Genomic DNA, 19,052 nt, shown 5'->3' on the forward strand with positions numbered 1-19,052 from the left:
TCTCGCTCTCCCTTCTCTCCCCTGCCACATCCTACCTAACGTCTTATAATCCCGCCTCCGTAAAACTCGAACTATCAGCTTTCAGGCCGGCGACCCAACAGACTAGAACTCAAGCTAGCCTCCGCTTTTATTACTCTTTTTTCTGACGGTGCGCCTCGCGCGGGTATTAGCAGGCCGGTTAAGATCCCTCACGCGTGACTTGTCTCCCCCCCCCTCTCCGCCGTTGGCCGCTAGAGCTCATGTACTTAAATGCGTAGCCTTGTATTCGGTGGTCGCCGGCGGTGGAGGACATGGGATTCGGTAGGACTTCGTCAGCTAGTTGGGTCGAAGAAGGTAGCACCAGTGGTAGATATCCGGGTCAGTCGTCTTCAGCTTCGGCGCTGGGATCTTGGCGGCTACTTCGACGTCGAAAGGGAGTCGCTCGGCGTCAAACCGGCTCGACGAATAGCTGAGAGAGATCCAAATCCCACCGTCAGCAAGACACTTTCTGACGCCGGCAGCCATCCTGGCGAGAGGATCCTCTCCGCCGCACGATACCGCATCGACGGTGCTCTTGTCCACAACCAAGTCAAATACCTCGCCCGGCGGCAGGCCGCTCTCCAATTGGGTCACATCGGCAACGATATACTTCATCTTGACATCGCCGAATGCTTCTCTCTCACGCTGCTGGCCGCGCTCGATGGCCAGTGGCTCGTAGTCGACGTTCGTCACGTCCACGTAACCCCTCGAACGGAAGCAGTTTTGTAGATCGCTGGTGCCAAAGCCGAGCTGGAGTACCCTCGTGGCGTGCCTGCGGCCCGAGAGCGCTTGGAGGTGCGGCAGGATGATGGCCATGAAGGACTCGGACGGTATCAGCCATTCGAAGGAGGTCTCGGAGGCGAACCGCTCGTGCCAGTAGCTTTGGTTCTCGAAATCGGCCGGCATGCTGTGAACGGGAACGAATTAGGGTTGGCAGGTAGGGTCAAGTGAGGTCTCCAGTGTCGGGTCAGACCCGAAGACCACTTATCAATTGCTTGACCTGGTTACTTGTTCGCGTGCCACCGGCCCCCTCCCGTTTCCCAGGCTCTGGCCTAATCCGTCCCAGACAAGGCCTCCGCGCGCCCCCTCGCTATAATATCACTAGATCTACGGGGCCAGATAATTATTCGAGAGGTCGTCAAGGTCTTCGCTTGCCTTCCGCCGGCTTCTATTCCTATCCCTCTTCATCTGAATTCCCTCCCTCGATGCATCTCCGAAACAGAATACTACCATACCCACTTCCCCCCACTTCCCTCCCACCTTCTCCTTAGCTTTCCTTTTATTTTTTATGTTTCTTATACCTACGAAAAAACAAAGACACCACCACCCCTTGCGTAGTACGACCCGCCTCTCGAGTTATTAGCATAACCACTAGACCGACGAGTGGGAAGCTGAGTAGGTACCTATGTTAAGCCCCTATCAAAATATATCGTGGTCGTCTTCTATGAGTAAGGGATGAGAAATGCAACGAGAGATGCGTCCGTAGTTGCGAAAACAAGACTTGGTTAACCCTCCCTAACTATCCTAAATTCCAATGCCAGGCTAGACAATGCTCCTAGCCTATTATCTGCCTCTTCTTCGCGGCGGGAGCCTCCAGGTCTTCGGTAGCAATAGCAGCTCCTGACCTCTTGAGCCCTCCTTTAAATTGTAACTCATACAGACGGGAGACGTAGTCCCGAAGTTCATCGGCCATCCTATACGCCTCGTCATAGTCGTACTCGAAATCTTCCTCGGAGGAGGAGAGCAGATCCTCCTCGTCGTTCCAGCGCACCGTCTGCGCCAGTCTGGCCCCCGGCCGGTGGCCGCGGCCGATTCGCCTAGTGCCAGCGCGGGATGCATCGGTGTCAGTATCGGCACCCGGACCCGCGGGTCGCGGTTGAAACTTCTCTATCACTTGAGTAATGTATCTTCCATCCAAGGTCGGGATCGTCCTGTTCTGCGGTATGGGACGCACCGGGGGGATCCACTCGAAGGGTATCTCGGGTCTCGGGACGCTGTACCTCGAATCCATGGTCCGAAAATTGCCTGGGAATCCGGCCGCCTGCAGCTGGCTCACGACTCCTGGCCTCCCCCGAAGAGAGGACGTCACCATCTCCAACGAAGCCACCTCGCAGAATCCGCGTACCTCGGCTTCGACTCGAGTCCAGCTCACACTCGTCGGGCGCCCTCCCTGGAGCGTAGCGACGACCTGGAAGACGGCTATGAGGAAGTATTCAAATGCCGCGTCGATCCGTGTGCCGCCGTGCTGTTGCCACAAGCCGCGGTGGAATCCTATGTTTGCTTCCCGGTGTTGTCCCTGCGGGTCCCAGGTGTTTCCGGCGGGCCCTTTCGATCGGCCGATATAGTCGAGGAGCTGACTCCTCCACGAAAGGAATTTGTTGATGAAGTTCACGATCCAGCCAAACCTGTATCCCACTTCGGTGCGGGAGCCGTCCTGCGCCCTCTCTCTCGCGAAGCGTACTATAGGTTACTGGTTAGTCGCATCTATCGCTGCCGCGACACATCGGCTTTGGGGAAGCAGCGAGATGTGCGTGTGTAGGGAGGCAGAAGAGGGTGCTTGCTACTACGCACCGAGCGTGTTCGCTTCATTTATGGTCATGCGGTACCAAGACTGAAAATAGGTCACGGTGGCAGGCCTGGTGTCTTGGAACATGTCAAGATTTTGGTGTATGTGGGAGGCGTTGGTCCACAGCATGTCTTCCTCTAGGACCGGCTCGTGGACCATCATGTTGATCAAGTCTCTCCCCCCGATCGACCGTCGGAAGTCGTGGTCGGTGGTGACGTCGCGGGTGATGTTCGTGGTCAGGGTCCGGAAGCGGATGGCGATGTACCTCTGGGCGAACTCGAGCGTCATATCGATGAGCGCGTTGAGGGACATGTGGCCGGTGACCTGGGGGCCGAACGCGGCGGTATAGCGCTCCTTGCGCGATTCGTCGTCGGCGCCGCCGCGGAGGTAGCGCGCCAAGTCGATGACGTCGTCGAACTCGGTAAATAGCTTCCGCGCGTCTTCGTTGCCGTAGACGGGGACGGGGACGGGGCGGTTGTTTTGGGTGTTCCCGCCTACGCTGGGCGCGGCGGTGATGGGCTCGGAGATCAGCTGCGTGGCAAAGGTGGCCGGGTTGAGGCGACGGACGAGGGCGCTGATGGTCTCATTGCGCCGCTTCGTCACGCCGCGCAGGTAGAGGACCACGTCGACGGGCCTCTCGTTCTCCAGCCCAGCGGACGGTAGCTGGGCGCTGCGTAGCGGCTTCCACGTGTACCGGCTCGCGGGCTCGGATAGATACGAGATATGATGCATCTTCCAAGCACCCGCGTGTATCTTTACGTATGTATGTATGAGCTTGCTTGTAACTAGGTAGTATGTATATCCGAGATAGTAGGCAGGAGACGCGTAGCCCCAAGCGAACCTCGAATAACTTCTACTGATTCTTCGGTTGCACAAGGGGGGTCGGCGTGCCGGCGAATAGCCTGTGTACTAGTTTGTCAGTCTGTATGTCTGTCAGCTATTCGATCAATGCAAGGCGTTGTTTCAGAGGAGGCCGTTGGCAATGCGATGGGCGCTGGCGTTGGTACTGGCGACGGACCAGGACGACGACCGCGCAAGTCTCATAAGCGGCGGCGTCCCCAGCAGCGACGGCAGCAGCAGCAACGGCACGGCACACAACGTCCAAGACGGTAAGCCAAAGCGCAACGGCGGGGCAGAATCTCGCGCCGCTTCAAAGTCGGGGTCTTCTCGCGGGCAGCTGGGCGACTGGGCACGCAGTTAGATAGGCACGTGGGCAACGGCCGCTCGCTGGGGCGTGTAGCAACCTACGCAGCAGTAAGCAAGCACCCAATTCCTATCGATGCAGAATTCGGTTCCTCGGGGAGTCGTCACGTATCCTTACAGAGGCGGCGCGGGGCTCGGGAGAGAGGGGGGGGGGGGGAGCGAGTGGATTGTCGCCGGATATAAAGCCGCGAGGTCTTCGGCGGGTAGGGCACGAAGACGGCCTTGGGGGAGAGGGGAGCTCGAGAGCTAGGCGGGCGCGCACACTTCCGCAAGCGATCGAGCGCCTCAGACGCGGACAAAAGACGGCCTCGCGACAGGCAAGTAGGCGGGCCTCGCTTTGTCGCTGACTCTCGGCACGACAAAGGGCGTAAGGGGAGACACGCTGGGCAGAGGACGGCGGCCATAAGGGGGATGTGGGGGCAGAGAGAGAGAGAGAGAAACGGAGCGAGAGACAAAGCAATGGCTTGGGATCCTGTGCTGATCTCGTGGGCGAGGACGTGCCCGCTGAGTCGCCGGCGGGCGGTCGAGAGCCGGTGCTGCGATGGCCGCGCTGTTCGTCGTCCTCGCCGCCTCTTCTTGTCCATCCATTCTCCACCTCCCTCGCTCCGAGTACGAGCATGCATAGACCGGGACAGTCCCGTTCGCGAGCGAATCGGCGACGCAGACAGAAAGATGGAAAGTAGCCTCGCTTCGAGTGCCCGACCCGGAGACGGGGGACAATGCCCATGGATCTTGAATCTTTTGTTCTCCCGAGCACCAGCGCTGTCCCGATACGTACACATGGCAGGTTTACAATACAAAGAGAGGGGCTGGCTAGCCGGGGGGGGGGGAGGTGAACGAGCGCGCTGGAGCTTCGATAATGGCATCGTAGGGAGAGCATGGCGCACCAGAAATGCGCAGGCGGTGTTACCGGTCTTCTGTTCGTGTCTCGAGTATCGTTGTTTTGCTGCTCACGTTTAGGACAGATGTGGTACGGTGCCATATGCCACTTGCGACAGCACCGCGATCCGGAACTGGACATTGCAAGACAAGTTCACAGTACTGGCAGAAGAGGGGTCTTCATTTGATTCACACTAAGCCGTCTCTGCGATGTCCTCGGAGTGAGCGGTGCGATGAATGCAATGATGCATTGTTCCCCTATCTAGCTAACCCTGCCCTCTAGCCAAAGTCGCAGAGCTTATACCATACATATACATACTCTCTAATTGACACAGCCGTGTCAATACTGCGGAGATGAGAGCCAAGCTTAGACAATTATATATCGTCAGCCTAGGGGACTCGTGGATAGCCACTTTCGAATACGCGCACTCGCAATAGCCGAAGCGAAGTCGTCCATTTGCGGTTTTCGCCAAGATGATGCTTAATATTTATCGAACGTTGATATTTACATGTGCTACGCGTTTCCTGATATCTGTGTGGGCCGAATCCGCCCCAAGCTGCTTTATGGCAGCTTTACGCGCTGGGAGCACGCGGGCTGCATCTGAACGGACCGGCGTGCTGTTCCAGACTCGTCCGTCCAACGTCCGGCTCGCAGCATCCCTGACTTACGCGATGGATCGGTCGTAAGACAAAAGACGAAACCCATCGGGCCGGTTCTCGCGGTGGCTGAATCTGAACATCCCATGCAAGATGGGAGGTCGAGATTGAATAGTCGCCGTCGGACTCAACCTCGAGGCGCGGCTCGGTACTACACGCCCGACAAGCTGTAGACTTGCCGGGCCCAGGTCGCGTTTAAATGGCGATGTGGGCGTGGAAGCAATAGTTATTCACACAGGTCCTAGCGGGTCCGTTCTGACGGTGGATATCCGGAAACGCGAATTGATTCATCCCGAGAGAGTCGGTTTGATCAGTTGCCGTCATTATCTAACCTCATTATCTTAAACGATGGCAAAGAATATGGCGACGTCGTGTGGGGTCAAACGCGAGCCGTGTGCGTAGAAAAAGTAGGTAGCGCATGGTCATACTGCGCGAGGCGCAAAGAAAAAGGCCAACTATAGTGTACAGAGGAAACCGGGAAAAGTCGTGGATGGTAGCCGATAGCGTCCTCGGACTTGGTCCCCAGATCGAATCGCCCGACGTGTCGACTCTCGATATCAACCTAGGAAATTGAGAAGGGATAGCGGCCCTCTCTACAGGAGACCCAACACCAACTCGTTCTTGTGCTCTTGCCCCTTCTCGGTCGGGCCGGACAACACGACCTACCACCGCCTGTGCCTCTAGGCGCCGCCGAAACGTTTCGCCCGTGCCTCGGCCTTCGCCCTCTCGGTCGGGTCGTCCAGGATTACTTTTCCTCTGGGTGCGTTCGGCTTTCCCTCCTTCCTGACGACGACGCCAGGTCTGCTGCCTCCGGCCTGGCGGAAACGGCCCCTGCCTCGCTGTCGAGCACCGGGATTTTGCCGCTTCGCGCCCCGGTCAGCATCCGCGTTGGCTCCCTCCCGGCCTCGCTTAGCAGGCCGCCTCTCGGGAAGGGCAGCGTCTAGGCCCTGGACCAGGGACGACTCGTCGACGCCGAAGCGCTCGACACGTGCCGTCTTTCTCTTCTCCTCCTCATCCTCGACAAGACCAAAGCGTTTGGCTCGCTCGGCGCGCTTGCGCGCCTCGTCATTTACGGTGGAAGCGGGAAGATGGGCAGAAAAATCAGTCTTGGGAGCCTCTGGGGCAGCCGGGTCTTCTGGTGCAGCCTCGGCCGGTTCATCGGTCACCGTGGCAGGATCGGCGGCAGCATCCTTCACAGACTCGACCGGTTCAGCAGGCTCGGCTGGTTGCTTCTTCTCTTCGACAGGAGGGGCTACAGGAACAGGCGCGACGGCTTCAGCCGGTTCCTCGGGCTTGGTAGGCTCGACAGACTGTGTAGTAGCGGGGACTTCATCGTCACTATAATCAATCTCGTCCTCGTTCTCGCGAGCGGGTGCAGCTGTCCACTGTTAGCAGGCCGGGTGAAAACTATGTTGGGGGAAGACAACCAACCATTGGCCTTGTCGTGCTCCTGGAGCCGTGCGATCAGGTCCGCCTTATTACCGGTAACAGGAAGTGACTTTTCCTGGAGCAATTTCTTCAGTTCCGGGACCTTGAGGGAACTGTATTCGGACATGGTGGCAGATGCGCCGCGACGCGACTGAGATGGAGGGAGATGAGTCGAAGGACGCGCGAGGCGTTTCGATCCAACAATTGGAGATATATGACGGCCGTAGGGTCAACCAGGGCAAGAAGAGTATAGGAGGGGAGGATTGACGGGCTCGAGTGGAATGGGGAGTGGCCGGACGGATCAAGGTTAGGATAAAGGACGATAGAGGCCGTCAAGGAAATGGGTGACGGTGACGGCAAAGGATGGAGGAAAAGTTGCGAGTGAATGAAATGAACTGCTTTGCTCGTCCAGGGCGGTCACAGAAGAGCAGGAAAGAGGACCGGCGGTACCCCCGTACTTCTTTTTTTCTGGGTCACTCCTTCCACGATGTGAGTGGACAAAGCGCAAAGGGAAGCTACGAAGACGCGTCCGCAGGGGAACCACGCAAAGCAAGCAGGAAGCACCGGGTCCGCGCACAGGCCACCAATTTCCTGCCGACCTTTTTATCTTATCAACCTGCCCTGTGTACTTCTATGTACATTATATACTTACGTTATGTACATCATGTACCTAGGTACGTCGGGAGGTAAGCGGTACAAGTATAGTACCTACTCGTTGGGAATAACTCGGGGTAGGTACCTGTGACGATTTGTATCGCAACTTGCGTTTCTTTCCGCGAGGATAAGGTGCAGGTGCCCATCGACTTATGCTACCCACCTACTATACATTGTGGCTCATGGAGACGGCTCACTTCCTACGAAAACACTAGATACCTCGTCCAAGCAGAAACGCTCAGCAATCACCGCATTGGTACCGAACCCCATATGCAACTGGCGTCCTCAACAGAGAATGTTACAGCTAGGCTTCGAAATGTTTGAGCTTCCATAGTAGTTCCCGTCTCGTTTACACCGTCTCTTCGTGCTCGGCATCTACATTCTTCCCCCTCTCCGTGACGGCCTGGTCGTGGGCCTGCTTTGCAAGCCTCGTCGTGACCGCGGTGTGGGGGATGCCCCGGTGACCGTCGGCGTTGTAGCCGCTGCGAGCAAAAGGTTAGAAGAAAAAATCACCGGTACACCGCGCATACGGGTTTACTTACAAGATCACGTCCATCTGGTCGATGGTGAGGCCCTTCGTCTCGGGCAGCATGAAGAAGGCCCAGGTGCTCGCGACGAGCATCCACGCGGCGAAGAAGAACCAGGTGCCGTAGCCGAACGAGCTGAAGATGTACGGCAGCGCCTTCGTGATCACGAACTGGATCAGCCACTGGATCAGCGCCGCGAACGTCCCCGAGAAGTTGCGCAGCGCGCCCGGGAAGATCTCGGCCGAGACGATCCACGGGATGCCGTTCAGCCCGAACGACCAGCTTCGCCACCGTTAGCCGCCACGTCAAGAAAGGGGGGGGGAGAAATAAAGCGCAAGCGCAAAGACGGGAAACCCACAAGACGGAATAGATCATAATCATCCCGATCGCCGCCTGGCCCCCCTGCGCGGTCGACGTCGACAGCGTCCCGCCGGCCGCGATCGTCGCCGCCGGGTTCCCCACCTTGACGTAGGCGCCGACGATCCACAGGCACGCGGAGCAGATGACGGACGAGACGATGGTGGGGCGGCGACGGCCGAGCATGTCGATGAAGAAGATGTAGTAGATGATGGAGGCGACGGCCTTGACGAGCCCGTAGATGCCCGTGTACAGCGCCACGTCGGTGACGCCGAGGGAGCCGAACAGCGTCGGGCTGTAGTAGTTGATGGCGGCGGCGCCCGACAGGTTCTGCAGCGTGAAGGCGCAGAAGACGAGCAGGACGCGGTTGCGCATGCCGCGGCGCGAGAACTCCTTCATCGCGCCGCGGAACAGCGCCCACGATCCCGTCCCGTACGCGGCCGAGACGGCGGCCTCCTCGCGCAGCCGGTTCTCGATCGCCGTGATGTCCTCCTGCACGTACGTGCTGCTGACGGGGAGGTGCCGCAGCGCCTCGAGCGCCCGGTGCGCCTGCTCGGCGCGGCCCTTGCGCATGAGCCACAGCGGGCTCTCGTGCAGGAAGAAGCAGCCGGCGAAGAGGGGCACGGCGGGGATGAGCTGGACGGCCATGGGGATGCGCCAGCTGGCCGCGTCGGTCGCGGGTATGTTCTGCGAGATGCCGTAGTTGATCCAGAAGCCGACGAGCGAGCCGATCTGGTACGTGATCTCGAAGAGCCCCGTCATAATGCCGCGGATCGAGGGCACCGACAGCTCGGCGATGTAGCTCGGCACGGTGGCCGTGACGGCGCCGCAGCCTACGCCGGTCAGCGCGCGGCCGGCGTAGATCATGCCGAGATTGCCGCTCGTCGCAACCATGAGCACGGCGCCGACGTTGAAGACTAGTACGTTTATGCTCAGCGCCCACTTCCGGCCGACCTTCTCGGTAATAAAGAAGCAGAAGATGGCGCCAAAGAAGGCGCCGGCCTGGAAGGCGGAGGTGATGTTGCTCGACGTGTCGTTCGCCGTCGCCGGCGTGATGCCGAAGGCTGTCTTGAAGGCGTTGCGCGATATCGTGGTCCCGATGAAGGCGGAGTCGTACCCGAAGCTGGTTTGTTAGCAGGTCGGTCTAAGAGGGTGTCGGACCGCAGGCTCGTGTCGCCGCTGTTATCATCTACAAGAACTTACAGCAGAGATCCCAGGGCAATAATCATGCATTCGGTGTATAAGCGCCAGTTGTAAACTTCCTTCGGCGTCGGCCGGTCCTCGATGGCACGGAATCCCCCCATGGTGAATCGCGGTCACGATGTTGTTCTGCCCTTATCGAATAGTTTCCGCGTGGCCGTCAGTGCTAAGAGGTAGTTGGCTCCCAGCGCCGAAGAGAGGGAGGGAAAAGACATGAGGTTGATATACCCACGGGGTGCGCGTGTGTGTGGGGGAACTTGGGCATGGTTTCTCCACGGTTCTCCGCCAAACCCCCATTGTCATCCCCATACCGTACGTTATGTTCCGACCCGTCGGCATGCAAGATGCGACGGCGATCGCTTGCGAACCAGTCGTCACCTCGTGTCCAGGGCTAACGAGTGGAGCCGCGACGGAGCTAATAGCCAAGTTGAGGGATCGCATGAGGATCAGCCGGGTATTGTTGCGGGGATCCGAGTTGCAGCACCCCGGCCCTCCCTTAGCTTCGTCGCGTCGGGAAGAGAACAACCTGGGGTTTCTCGTCGCGCGTCGGCAGACTATTGCAGAAAGGGCATGGTATGGGGTAAGGCGAGGGGAACTGAACCACGTTGCGATCGCGCATCTATCTTGTGTTAGAAGCACATCGATATCCCTGCCTACGTTCGTAGGTAGGTATATCGTAACGGCAAAAGGGATAGAACTAATATCCGTCTCGGTCGTAATATGAAGATATGCCTAGGTATCTACGCTAGGTAGCTGGGGAGAGACACACAGCGTCCCATCATGCAACAGTAACATCCTGCTGCATACTCAGTGCAACTATTCCCAACGAGACTTCTCGCCCCCAACTTGTCGGTGACTCGCATGCATGCCACGTTGCGACCTAAACATGCTTGCCTATCCCGCCTACAATACCTACCAGGAGAGAAAGTAGGTGGTAGGATTTACTCATAAAAACCAGACCGCGCCACGACTCGTCGCGATCCCAGCGTGCGATGCGCGCTTCGGAAACGCAAGCGCCGCAGGGCCATCGCCGACGGCTAAGTACCTAGCTAGCTAGTACCTACCTAGGTAGAACACTGGCGTGAGCGACGCAAAATCGGCTCAGGGGCGAGAAAACCCGCAGTCCTACCTCTTACGCACTGGCCGCGCTTGGCGGCGGCCTTTTCGCGAGCCCGAGCCGGCGCCATCCACGTCCCACGAATGAGCGAGCGAGCGCCGCCGGATCGGGGGGGGGGAAAGGCTCTTAGAGAGAGCACAACGTCGCGAACGCCTCACGAATAGACGGTTTCACTCCCCTTTTCTCTCGTCTCAAGACAGGTATGCCCTTCTTATACACATCACACATATAACCCATGCTGTCTGTCCGCAGTGTGAGAAGTCGGAACAATCAGAACGACCTCCCTGGCCTCTAACAGGTAGCCAGCGCCCACGGACGACCCCTGCCAGTCCGTCCCCCTCGGTACCTACTACGCCGCACGGCCGAGGAGCCGCCGCCTTGGAGGCGAGCGCGTGTGTGTACCCGAGCGACGCACGTACAAGCTCATAAGTCCGCGCCGTCAGCCTCGACGCACGCTGACTCCGCGCCACACCTAGCCCGCGGCTCGAGAGCGCGGGGGGGAACGGCGGCGTGAGCACAGTATTATGTCACTACACGCATTCGCATCTACATTGTTACCGAGGACTCGGCTCATTTTACTTTATATATTATTTATATGTATGTCGCCGGGCGGCTCTCCTCCGCCCGGCTGTCCGTGTGTGCATCCACTAGACAGGTTTACATGTACATACATTTAGATAGTTGAACCGACGTATGCGTGCAGTCCACCTAGCCTCTCTCCCTCGGGCGTCTTTGAGGGCCCCGGCCAAGGACCGCAAGCCGGCGGGAGGTCCGATACCGTCTCCTATTCTCCCCTTCCTCGTCTTCCTCCCCCGCTCTCTCCTCTCGTGGGCGTTTGTATGTGGCGCGTCGCGTGTGCGCGCGATATGATGGTTGGCGGTGCGTCAGACCAGTGGGTATATTGATACATATGAACTAGTACGCGGTAAAGTATGCGATGCCATCCCGTTCGTGGGACGGCGATATGGCCGGCGAGCTGCCTGGGCGGGCTCGGTAAGCGTCCCCAGGATCGGGACGGTGGGGGTAGAAATGAGGAAGAATAGAGAAAAGTGAAAAAAAGTGAAAGGGGTGTTGTGGGGGGTGTTGTGGGGGGGGGGGGGGGGGGGGGTATCTATCAACTGATTACGACCTCCTGCGTGACGAGCCCAAAGATCCAGCTCGCCTCCATCGGTGAGGAGCACTGAAAGCACCACTTGCTCACGTTTCCTCCGCTGGCTCCGCCCTGAGGCGCGACTCCCGCCTCACCACTCTCGTTCTTGACTTCCTCCCAGACGTTGAGCAGGACTCCTCGGCTTCCGAGTCGACTGAAGCATCGGCTGCCCAGCACGATGTCTAGGATTACCAGGGGCTTGACTGTGCTCTTTTTCGGGATCGTCGTGACGACAATCCGTTTCTCCATGCCCTGCCACTTCCTCAAACTCTGTCGAGCACCGTCGTCCGGCCTCGTGACCTCGAGCAGACAGTTGCCGTAATCCTCCCACCGGCTTGGGGAGATCATGAGGTGGAGGCGGACCTTGAGGTTGTTCGTTGTGAGGCTCACCCTGGTGTTCCCGCTGTTCGCCAAGCTGACCGAAGGCGAGCGGGGTGGCGTGGCCGACGAGGACGAAGATGTGTAAAGCGACGCTTCTCCGGCTCCGGACCGCGACTGTCTATCGACCGAGGACATGCCGATGTTGAAGGATTGGTTGCCGTTTCCTATGAGCTTTCTGAGGAATGAGGACGCCGACATGCTCGAAGATTGCGAAATGCTGCCGGCGGACTGTGACGGGGCGCGCGTCGAAGCTCGATAGCTGTTCTTTCGGCCAAACCACCCTCGTCGATTGCTGCTGCCTTCGCCCTCGCCCTCGCCCTCGCCCTCTTGCCTCTGGTACTGGCCGAACGACCGGACACGCGCCTCCTCCTCGAGCGCCTTATACTTTGCGTTGTCCATGCGCGCGCGGTGAACCGCCGTGTAGAGTGACCCGCACTCGGGAATCGACTGCGTTCGGAAGCGGAAGACGGACGATTCATACTTGGCCACCTTCTCGTAAAGTTTGGCGTAGCTTAAGACGGGCGATTTGATCTCCAAGTCGACGGCTGTGCTGTTGCGCAGCATAACTAGAGGAGTGAGGTCCAGCGCGACCAGTGGTAGCTCTTCTTCCTGTGATGTGCCCTTCGGCGACGGTTGTGCCCGAGCTAACGGAAAAGCCTCGATGAGGCCCGGCGTGGTGACGATAGAACAGAGCTCAGGCCAAAGGTCCTTCCATCGCCCATGCTTATTGTCCCAGTAGGATATAGAAGCAATTGACTTGATGGAATATGCCGGTTGCTCGCTCTCGAACCTCGGCAAGCCAGCTTGGGACGCGGAAGCAGACGGAGTCAGACTGACGGCACTCTCCGAGACGAAGGGTCTGCTGGGGTGCTGCTCTGTGTTATGCTTGATGCTAATGGCTGGGGTAGTGTCGGGTATGTCAGCTGCCTCAAGCTCGTCGTCGGACGACTCCTCGGAGACCAAGTCTTCATCTCCGGATCCGGATGACGACATAGAGTCCTCGGAAGACACATCTGAGGGGTGATATTCGTGCTTGAGGGGTGAAGAAGTCCGCCGCTTCAGACGTGACTGATGCTGATCGACAGGGGGTGCGAGTAGAGGTGCCTTTTTAGAGCTGAAGGTTCGATGAACTGGCGGGGGTGGAGCGCCGTCATCGCGGTAAGGTGTGCTATTCGGAGCCGTCTTCTTGATCGAGAGCGGTTCGGGAATACTGAACGAGCGTGGGCTGGGTTCGTTGACCGTAGGAACCCGTGACTGACGTCGGGACTTGGGGTAGGAGTCCTGAGGTAATGTCTTATCGTCTGACTGGGTGGATGATTCGGCATGATGGGGCGAATTCGGCGCGTTAGGTAAGCTAGAAACTCGCTCACGAGATTGGGTGCGGCCAATCTCGCGATCTGGCTTGTCAACAGATCCTGCGAACGTATGACGGTTGGTAGTATTCGGGTATCGCTTCTCGCCCATCGGAATTCCGTCAGCTTCTGACGTGGACGGTGGAACTGATGACCGTGATGTGGGAGGTAGCGTCTCCGGGAATGCAGGGGGTATCGGGTCACTGCCGAGTATGTTCAGCCAATCCAGGACTTGATCTTCATTGTCTGTCTTGAGCAACAAAAGCTCAAACCACTCTTCCTTGGGACCGCGGATCATGACGACAAGCTCGTTCTTATCGTCTCCCCTCCGAGCGGAATAACGTCCTCCAAGTACGGGCGCAAATAGGAGCCACGAACGGCCACCACTGCCTGTTTCCCTGATGAGGAGGTCACCCGGATCGGACTTGAATAGTATATTGTCTCTGGAAACGAGTTCGACATGGCATTCAAGTCGTTGTCCGTTTGAATGTCGTAGGTCGAGGGAAAATGTGTCCTTCGCGTAGACCTGACGGAGGCGGTCGATCCGGACGTTTTCCAGGGCTTCCAGCGTTCTCAAGTCATGGGTTCGGGACGTATCGGTATTCTTCGCATCGTCATCGACGACCCTTGCCACTTCTTCCTTGTGTCGTCGTCGAGCCTTTTCCTGGAGTGTCGCCCATTTGGAAGCAAGCGGTTCAAATTCCATGGCATTGGTGGCCGATCGGTAGCCCTAGCAGTCTTGTTAGTTTGGCCGGAACGGGGAGGCGTTTCGACGCGCTTTACCTGGATGAATTTGTTTATCCGTTTGACTCGGACTAGGGGACGCTTCAGCAAGTGGGCAACGTCGATGCGTTCGCCGTCTTCGTCTACGATGTCGCCCTGCTCATTCCGGGGCATGGCATTTATGAGGGAATCCTCCTCGCCAGGTGCTCTCGGAGCTAGGTTGACTATAATACCCTGGAAACCCAGACGCCACACATCAAGGTAATGGTTGTAAATAGAATGGACCCCTTCGAGCCATTGGGGCAGTTTATGTAGGTCGGATAGTGGGCACCAAATGTGGTTGTTTCGCAGGGTTTCGAGGGCAATGCCCATGTTTACCACCGCGTTGTCCAGTGTATCCTCCTTGTACCGGTTTGGGGGGGAACCAAAAAGGTCCCTTCTAGCTCTACTCGTATTGTGCACGAACTGCGTTAAGAGGACTGGGATGACTCCGTCGACGAGAGTCTTTAATTCACGCTGGTAAAGATCTTCGTCGTATGAAAATTCGTTTAGGAGCCCATCCACAGCCGCATCGCCGGGACGGTCGGGTGAACCCCTAGCATTCTGTGAGCGGCGACTACTTCGTTTCCTCGGCATCGAGTCATCCTTGGGTAATGAGAGGACAGACACCAGATCAGAATGCTTTGTATGCCGCCTCTTGAGGCTAGGTTTTTGGCTTCCCCTGCGAGACACTGCCCGGCTTCTCGACAGAGTCGGAGCCTCTGTTATGGTTGTATGCGATAAGACGGATGATAGATCTGATTCGATCGTACCATATGATTCGAGCTCAGATACGATTGTTGACAATTCATGAAAGCCATTAGTCGGCGGCTTTCGTTTGGGGTGGAGAGGTGACGGCGTCAACTTCTCAGTGTCAGAAGAATGTGACGAGCAATTGTCATCATCATCGTGGTCCTGGTCTTCGAGTGATTGACTATTTCTTGTGCCGGAGGATCGACGCCGTTCGCGATATTCACTCTCGCGCTCATCATCGAGGTCTACTACCTCGGGGCAGCTCGGATACTCGAATCGTGGAGGGCCGTGGCCGGCCGACTCCCCACGGAACGCATCCTTAAGCTTCTCCTTGAGGCCTTCCCTGATGCTGTTCTTTGAAGCAGACGACGAAAGCCTAGTTGCTCGGCTTCTCTTCAGCCCGGGTGAAGTTGGTGTCGTCGACTTGGTCCTGTGCAACTGGTCTGGGTCTGTTTTACTAATTTCTTTGCTCCGGACATTGTCTTCGCGCTTGTCAGCGCTTAGGGGGGATGAAGGGTCAACATGTCTATGTCTCGGAGGAGTAGAGCGCTGGGTCTTGCTTTCGTCTACTCGCTCTCCACCGACAGATCTTTTGTTCTCCGAAGTTTCGGGGGTGTCTGGCGAATTGATAAAAGGGTCAACGGTGTCTTTTAACCATGTTTCGATATTGGGTGGCTGGTTAGGGACAGGCTTTGGGTGATCGACCTTTTCGGTGAGAATCTTTTTTCCCTCCGTCAGCGCTTTCTTCAGGGCGTTAGTAGCACCCTTGAAGCTAGTCTGCCTCTTGGATTTTGGTCTGGTGCTTGGCCTTCTTGAACCCGTTTGCAGATCGAGCTCGCTGAACGCCGAGTACCCGACTGGTATGTCTGCTAACGATTTCGGCAGTACACTGAACGGCATCTCTGACACCGAGTCGCTCGACCAAGAGTCGCTGCCAGATACCTCCTCCGTTGCTGTGGTGCCAGTGTTCGCCTGACTTCTCGCAGAAGGCTCTCCGGTGGCCTTTGGGGTATGATTGTGCGGCTGCTTGGAAGGTTGTCTGCTGCTATGATGCGGCGGCGTTTGTGTTCTGTCGGACCCGGTTTCTTCCCCTGCCGTCTCTGTGCGGTCTGATGGTGAACGGTCGCTCCGAGTGCCTGTCCCACTGGTGTTAAGGAGCTTGGAGGTTCGCCTTGAAGACAGGTCGGAGGATTCCGTAGTTAAATCGGTCAGAGAAGAGGCTGTTTGCGACTCCGTCAAGACGCTTTCCTCCCGATAGGTCTGCTTCTGCGCTGATTCAGCCTTCGCATTGCTGCCCTTGCCCCCCCGCGGTTTTCGTGCTCCGGAAGCTTCCGCAACTCGAATAGAGTGTGATCTGCCACTTGCTGTACTATTTTCGCTCCGCGTGGGAATGACGCGAATGCCGTCGTCCTCGTACGTATTTGACTTTCGTAGCTTAAGGGGCTCGACGACGAGGCCAGGCGATGTTGGTCCTTCGCTTTTAACATCGTCTTTCCCCTGGATAGGCCGGACGCGAATGCCATCATTGCTCGTTTCCTTAGAGTCTAGGGAGCTGCTGAGGACGGTGGTAAGTCTGGCAGAGGCCGACCTTGCACTCGCGACGTCGCTTTCCGATGGGGCAGATTTCATGCGAAGTCCGTCACTGCTTCCTACCGATCTCGTGGCCGGACGGTGCCTCTTTGGGTGTTGATCGGGGATTTCCACTTTGCTCGCCCAGTCCCTAACCTTTTTGGCGACAGAGGGGTTAGCTGCGGTACGGGCCAAGAAGTCTTTCGGTAAGGGGTTTCCGGCGCCCTCGTTCGGCTTCGCTTTCGGTGGGTGGTTTGCCGGCGGCGCGTTCTTCTTCTTCTCCTTCATCCAGTTGGTATCACTAACCACCCGCTTCTTAGGCGCGGTTGTCAGTTTAGGATCTATCTTGTTCTCCTTCCCGGCCCCGCCTCCGTCAGTGCTAGGTTGGGTGTCCGCTCCTTTCAGCGGTGATTTCTTCTTCTGGCGCGACTTGATCCTCACCCGATCCTCCTCGGTGACGCTCTCCTCGTCTACTTGTATGTTCACCTCGCTCGGCTCCGTAGGAGTTGCCAAGGGATCGGCATTGGCCATGGCTGCCGCGTTTGTCTTCTGCCATTTCTTAACTCGGTCATGCACACCTCCGGGAGCCTGGATGCGCATCACAGCAGCCTGGCGCATCTCCTGCTTCACCATCTCCAAACTCTTCCGCCGCTCTCGCGCCGCTTCCCGAGCTGCTTTTCTGCTTGCCGCGACTCGGGCCGGCGATGGTCGGCCGAGCAAGAAGTCTCCGAGGAGCGTAGGGGGTAGTCTCGTTGTAGCGGACCGGGGGCGACCAGCGCCCGGCGTTGCCGTAGGGGTTCCATCTTTACTGAGCGTTGCGTCCTTGCCAGTAGATGTCTTGCCAGGGGCGGCATCGGAAGTGCTTGTCTTCGTAGGGGAGGTTTGGCTGGGAGTCTCAGGATCCGCTGGATCGTCTTCATCGTTAGACTTTGGGGCAGTCATGATCTGTTAGAGATGATAACGTTAGTCTCAGCAACATTCCAGCCAACACCGGATCGATATGTGTCAGGATGACGCAGATATACACATGGACAGACGAGATCTACATGTTTTCCAAGTGGATGGCTCTGTCACTTGGCCCGCCCTCAAACGGTCGCATGCCAGAGCAACGGCCACCACAGCCACTTAAACACACCGCATCCCGTTCTCTCTCTCTCTGGCACCCCCTATTTAATCTGTCTCTCCTCTTCCCACTTCTTCGTCGGTTACACGAACGGGATAGCTCCTCACCTAAATTGATCAGGACCGTAGCCCAGGCTTCATGCTGGCGTTGAGGGGTCAAAACGGCGACATCCGGACGATCCAAGTGTGAGACGGGCCACTTGCGAGCGTAGGCGTCGTGGCGGATGCGCATGCAAGGCTCGGTGTCGGCGGGAATTGCACGGGATGATGCAGGCGGAGAGGCGTCTTATGAAGCAGAGGCGGAGAATAGGATTACATGCAACGAGAGGTAACAAGAGCTCGCATGAATCCGGTGCATTTCCGCCTACGCCGAATCATAATAGAATACACACCAGTGTTTTCTTACCTCTCCGCCTCTAAAAGAAGGAACAAAAAAAAAGTAGTGTGGGCGGAATTGAATTAGACAGTGTAGAGGAAAGGAAGATCAGCAATCTGAATATGTGAATGAGTATAATGAGAGACGGCGACAAGATGCCAGAGACGGGACTGTGTGGATGGCTGGTAGAAAGGAGGGTGAGAGGATGGGGAGAGAGGAGAGACAGAGGGATATCGATAGAGAGAGAGTGAATGAATGATGATGTGGTGTGGTATCGGCGCTCTGGGTCTGGCCTGCTATAGCAACGGATAGTGGACTGGGAAGGAGCTGAGACATAAACAATGGCATTTTATCGCCCAGGGTACATGAGGTACGGGCTCTGTAAGTACCTCAGGTGGGGTTGTGCATGTATTTGCTGCCTCGTGTTGTGCGGTGGAGGTACATATGTATGCATAGCCCAGCAGCCACGGGACAGCAACGAGAGGTACCTACCCCACCCGCGGGATGGACCAGGGTACATGAGGTTAAGTGCCTAAGCTTTAGTGTTTTCAGTGGGGCACTCCCTTCCCTGCCCGGGCAGATACCAGGAGTAAGCCGTACCCGTCAAGTACTGTCACTTTTCACAGGTCCGCCCCAGGTGGGCAGTTGGTCATACAGAAAGTCTCCTGTTGTTGCTGCAGACTGGTACTTACAGAGTACCTATCCTATAAGTATGGTGGGGTAGATAAACTCAGGGTTGCCACTGCCCTGGCTGGGCTGGATCCAATTGAGCTTAGATTCGCTCAACTTGGCTCAGCTTTCAGGCTCGTCGCTGCTTCCCTGTGGGTGGATGATGGCATTGCCCCTACATTTTCCTCTTCCCTTGCAGATTCCCTGCGTTGTCCTCTCTTTTGCCCGGCCAATCGCTCAATCATCACCTTCACGGCCACGCCGTCCCCCCCATACCGAGCCCATAGATCAGTCTCTGCCCGTGCAGGACTG

General features: G+C 57.4%; 5 protein-coding genes across 5 annotated transcripts; all 5 read right to left on the bottom strand.

The window, feature by feature from the left end:
- Positions 1-96: 96 nt before the first annotated feature.
- GGS23DRAFT_426087 (S-adenosyl-L-methionine-dependent methyltransferase) lies at positions 97-1,165 on the bottom strand. Its single transcript, XM_051513809.1, has one exon. It carries the CDS (start codon positions 922-924, stop codon positions 316-318), a length of 609 nt encoding a protein of 202 aa, XP_051374124.1. The 5' UTR covers positions 925-1,165; the 3' UTR covers positions 97-315.
- A 1-nt stretch (position 1,166) lies between these two features.
- On the bottom strand, positions 1,167-3,555 carry GGS23DRAFT_426096 (uncharacterized protein). Its single transcript, XM_051513810.1, has 3 exons — positions 2,590-3,555; positions 1,422-2,478; positions 1,167-1,366 (listed from the first exon to the last, which is right to left on the bottom strand). The coding sequence occupies exons 1-2, from the start codon at positions 3,314-3,316 to the stop codon at positions 1,574-1,576; spliced, it is 1,632 nt and encodes a 543-aa protein (XP_051374125.1). The 5' UTR covers positions 3,317-3,555; the 3' UTR covers positions 1,167-1,366; positions 1,422-1,573.
- A 2,123-nt stretch (positions 3,556-5,678) lies between these two features.
- Positions 5,679-6,996, bottom strand: GGS23DRAFT_426072 (uncharacterized protein). Its single transcript, XM_051513808.1, has 2 exons — positions 6,755-6,996; positions 5,679-6,701 (listed from the first exon to the last, which is right to left on the bottom strand). Exons 1-2 carry the CDS (start codon positions 6,876-6,878, stop codon positions 6,004-6,006), a joined length of 822 nt encoding a protein of 273 aa, XP_051374126.1. The 5' UTR covers positions 6,879-6,996; the 3' UTR covers positions 5,679-6,003.
- Positions 6,997-7,754: 758 nt separating this feature from the next.
- On the bottom strand, positions 7,755-9,593 carry GGS23DRAFT_603978 (general substrate transporter; the record flags this gene model as incomplete). The annotated part of the gene is made up of 4 exons (XM_051519545.1): positions 7,755-7,887; positions 7,948-8,214; positions 8,291-9,412; positions 9,493-9,593. 4 exons carry the CDS (start codon positions 9,591-9,593, stop codon positions 7,755-7,757), a joined length of 1,623 nt encoding a protein of 540 aa, XP_051374127.1.
- A 2,117-nt stretch (positions 9,594-11,710) lies between these two features.
- GGS23DRAFT_559168 (uncharacterized protein) lies at positions 11,711-18,134 on the bottom strand. Its single transcript, XM_051515800.1, has 2 exons — positions 14,273-18,134; positions 11,711-14,219 (listed from the first exon to the last, which is right to left on the bottom strand). The coding sequence occupies exons 1-2, from the start codon at positions 17,513-17,515 to the stop codon at positions 11,721-11,723; spliced, it is 5,742 nt and encodes a 1,913-aa protein (XP_051374128.1). The 5' UTR covers positions 17,516-18,134; the 3' UTR covers positions 11,711-11,720.
- Between the last annotated feature and the right edge of the window lie 918 nt (positions 18,135-19,052).

The sequence above is a fragment of the Durotheca rogersii genome (genome assembly GCF_024521655.1).
Source record: "Durotheca rogersii strain YMJ 92031201 chromosome Unknown GGS23scaffold_5, whole genome shotgun sequence".
In the NCBI taxonomy this organism is placed as follows: Eukaryota; Fungi; Ascomycota; class Sordariomycetes; order Xylariales; family Xylariaceae; genus Durotheca; species Durotheca rogersii.

Coding starts and splice junctions, on each gene's coding strand:
- GGS23DRAFT_426072 (XM_051513808.1), bottom strand. CDS start 6,878: ATGTCCGAATACAGTTCCCTCAAGGTCCCGGAACTGAAGAAATTGCTC. Junction 6,702..6,754: donor GGAGCACGACAAGGCCAATG/GTTGGTTGTCTT, acceptor AACAGTGGACAG/CTGCACCCGCTCGCGAGAAC.
- GGS23DRAFT_426087 (XM_051513809.1), bottom strand. CDS start 924: ATGCCGGCCGATTTCGAGAACCAAAGCTACTGGCACGAGCGGTTCGCC.
- GGS23DRAFT_426096 (XM_051513810.1), bottom strand. CDS start 3,316: ATGCATCATATCTCGTATCTATCCGAGCCCGCGAGCCGGTACACGTGG. Junction 2,479..2,589: donor AAATGAAGCGAACACGCTCG/GTGCGTAGTAGC, acceptor AGTAACCTATAG/TACGCTTCGCGAGAGAGAGG.
- GGS23DRAFT_559168 (XM_051515800.1), bottom strand. CDS start 17,515: ATGACTGCCCCAAAGTCTAACGATGAAGACGATCCAGCGGATCCTGAG. Junction 14,220..14,272: donor GGATAAACAAATTCATCCAG/GTAAAGCGCGTC, acceptor CAAGACTGCTAG/GGCTACCGATCGGCCACCAA.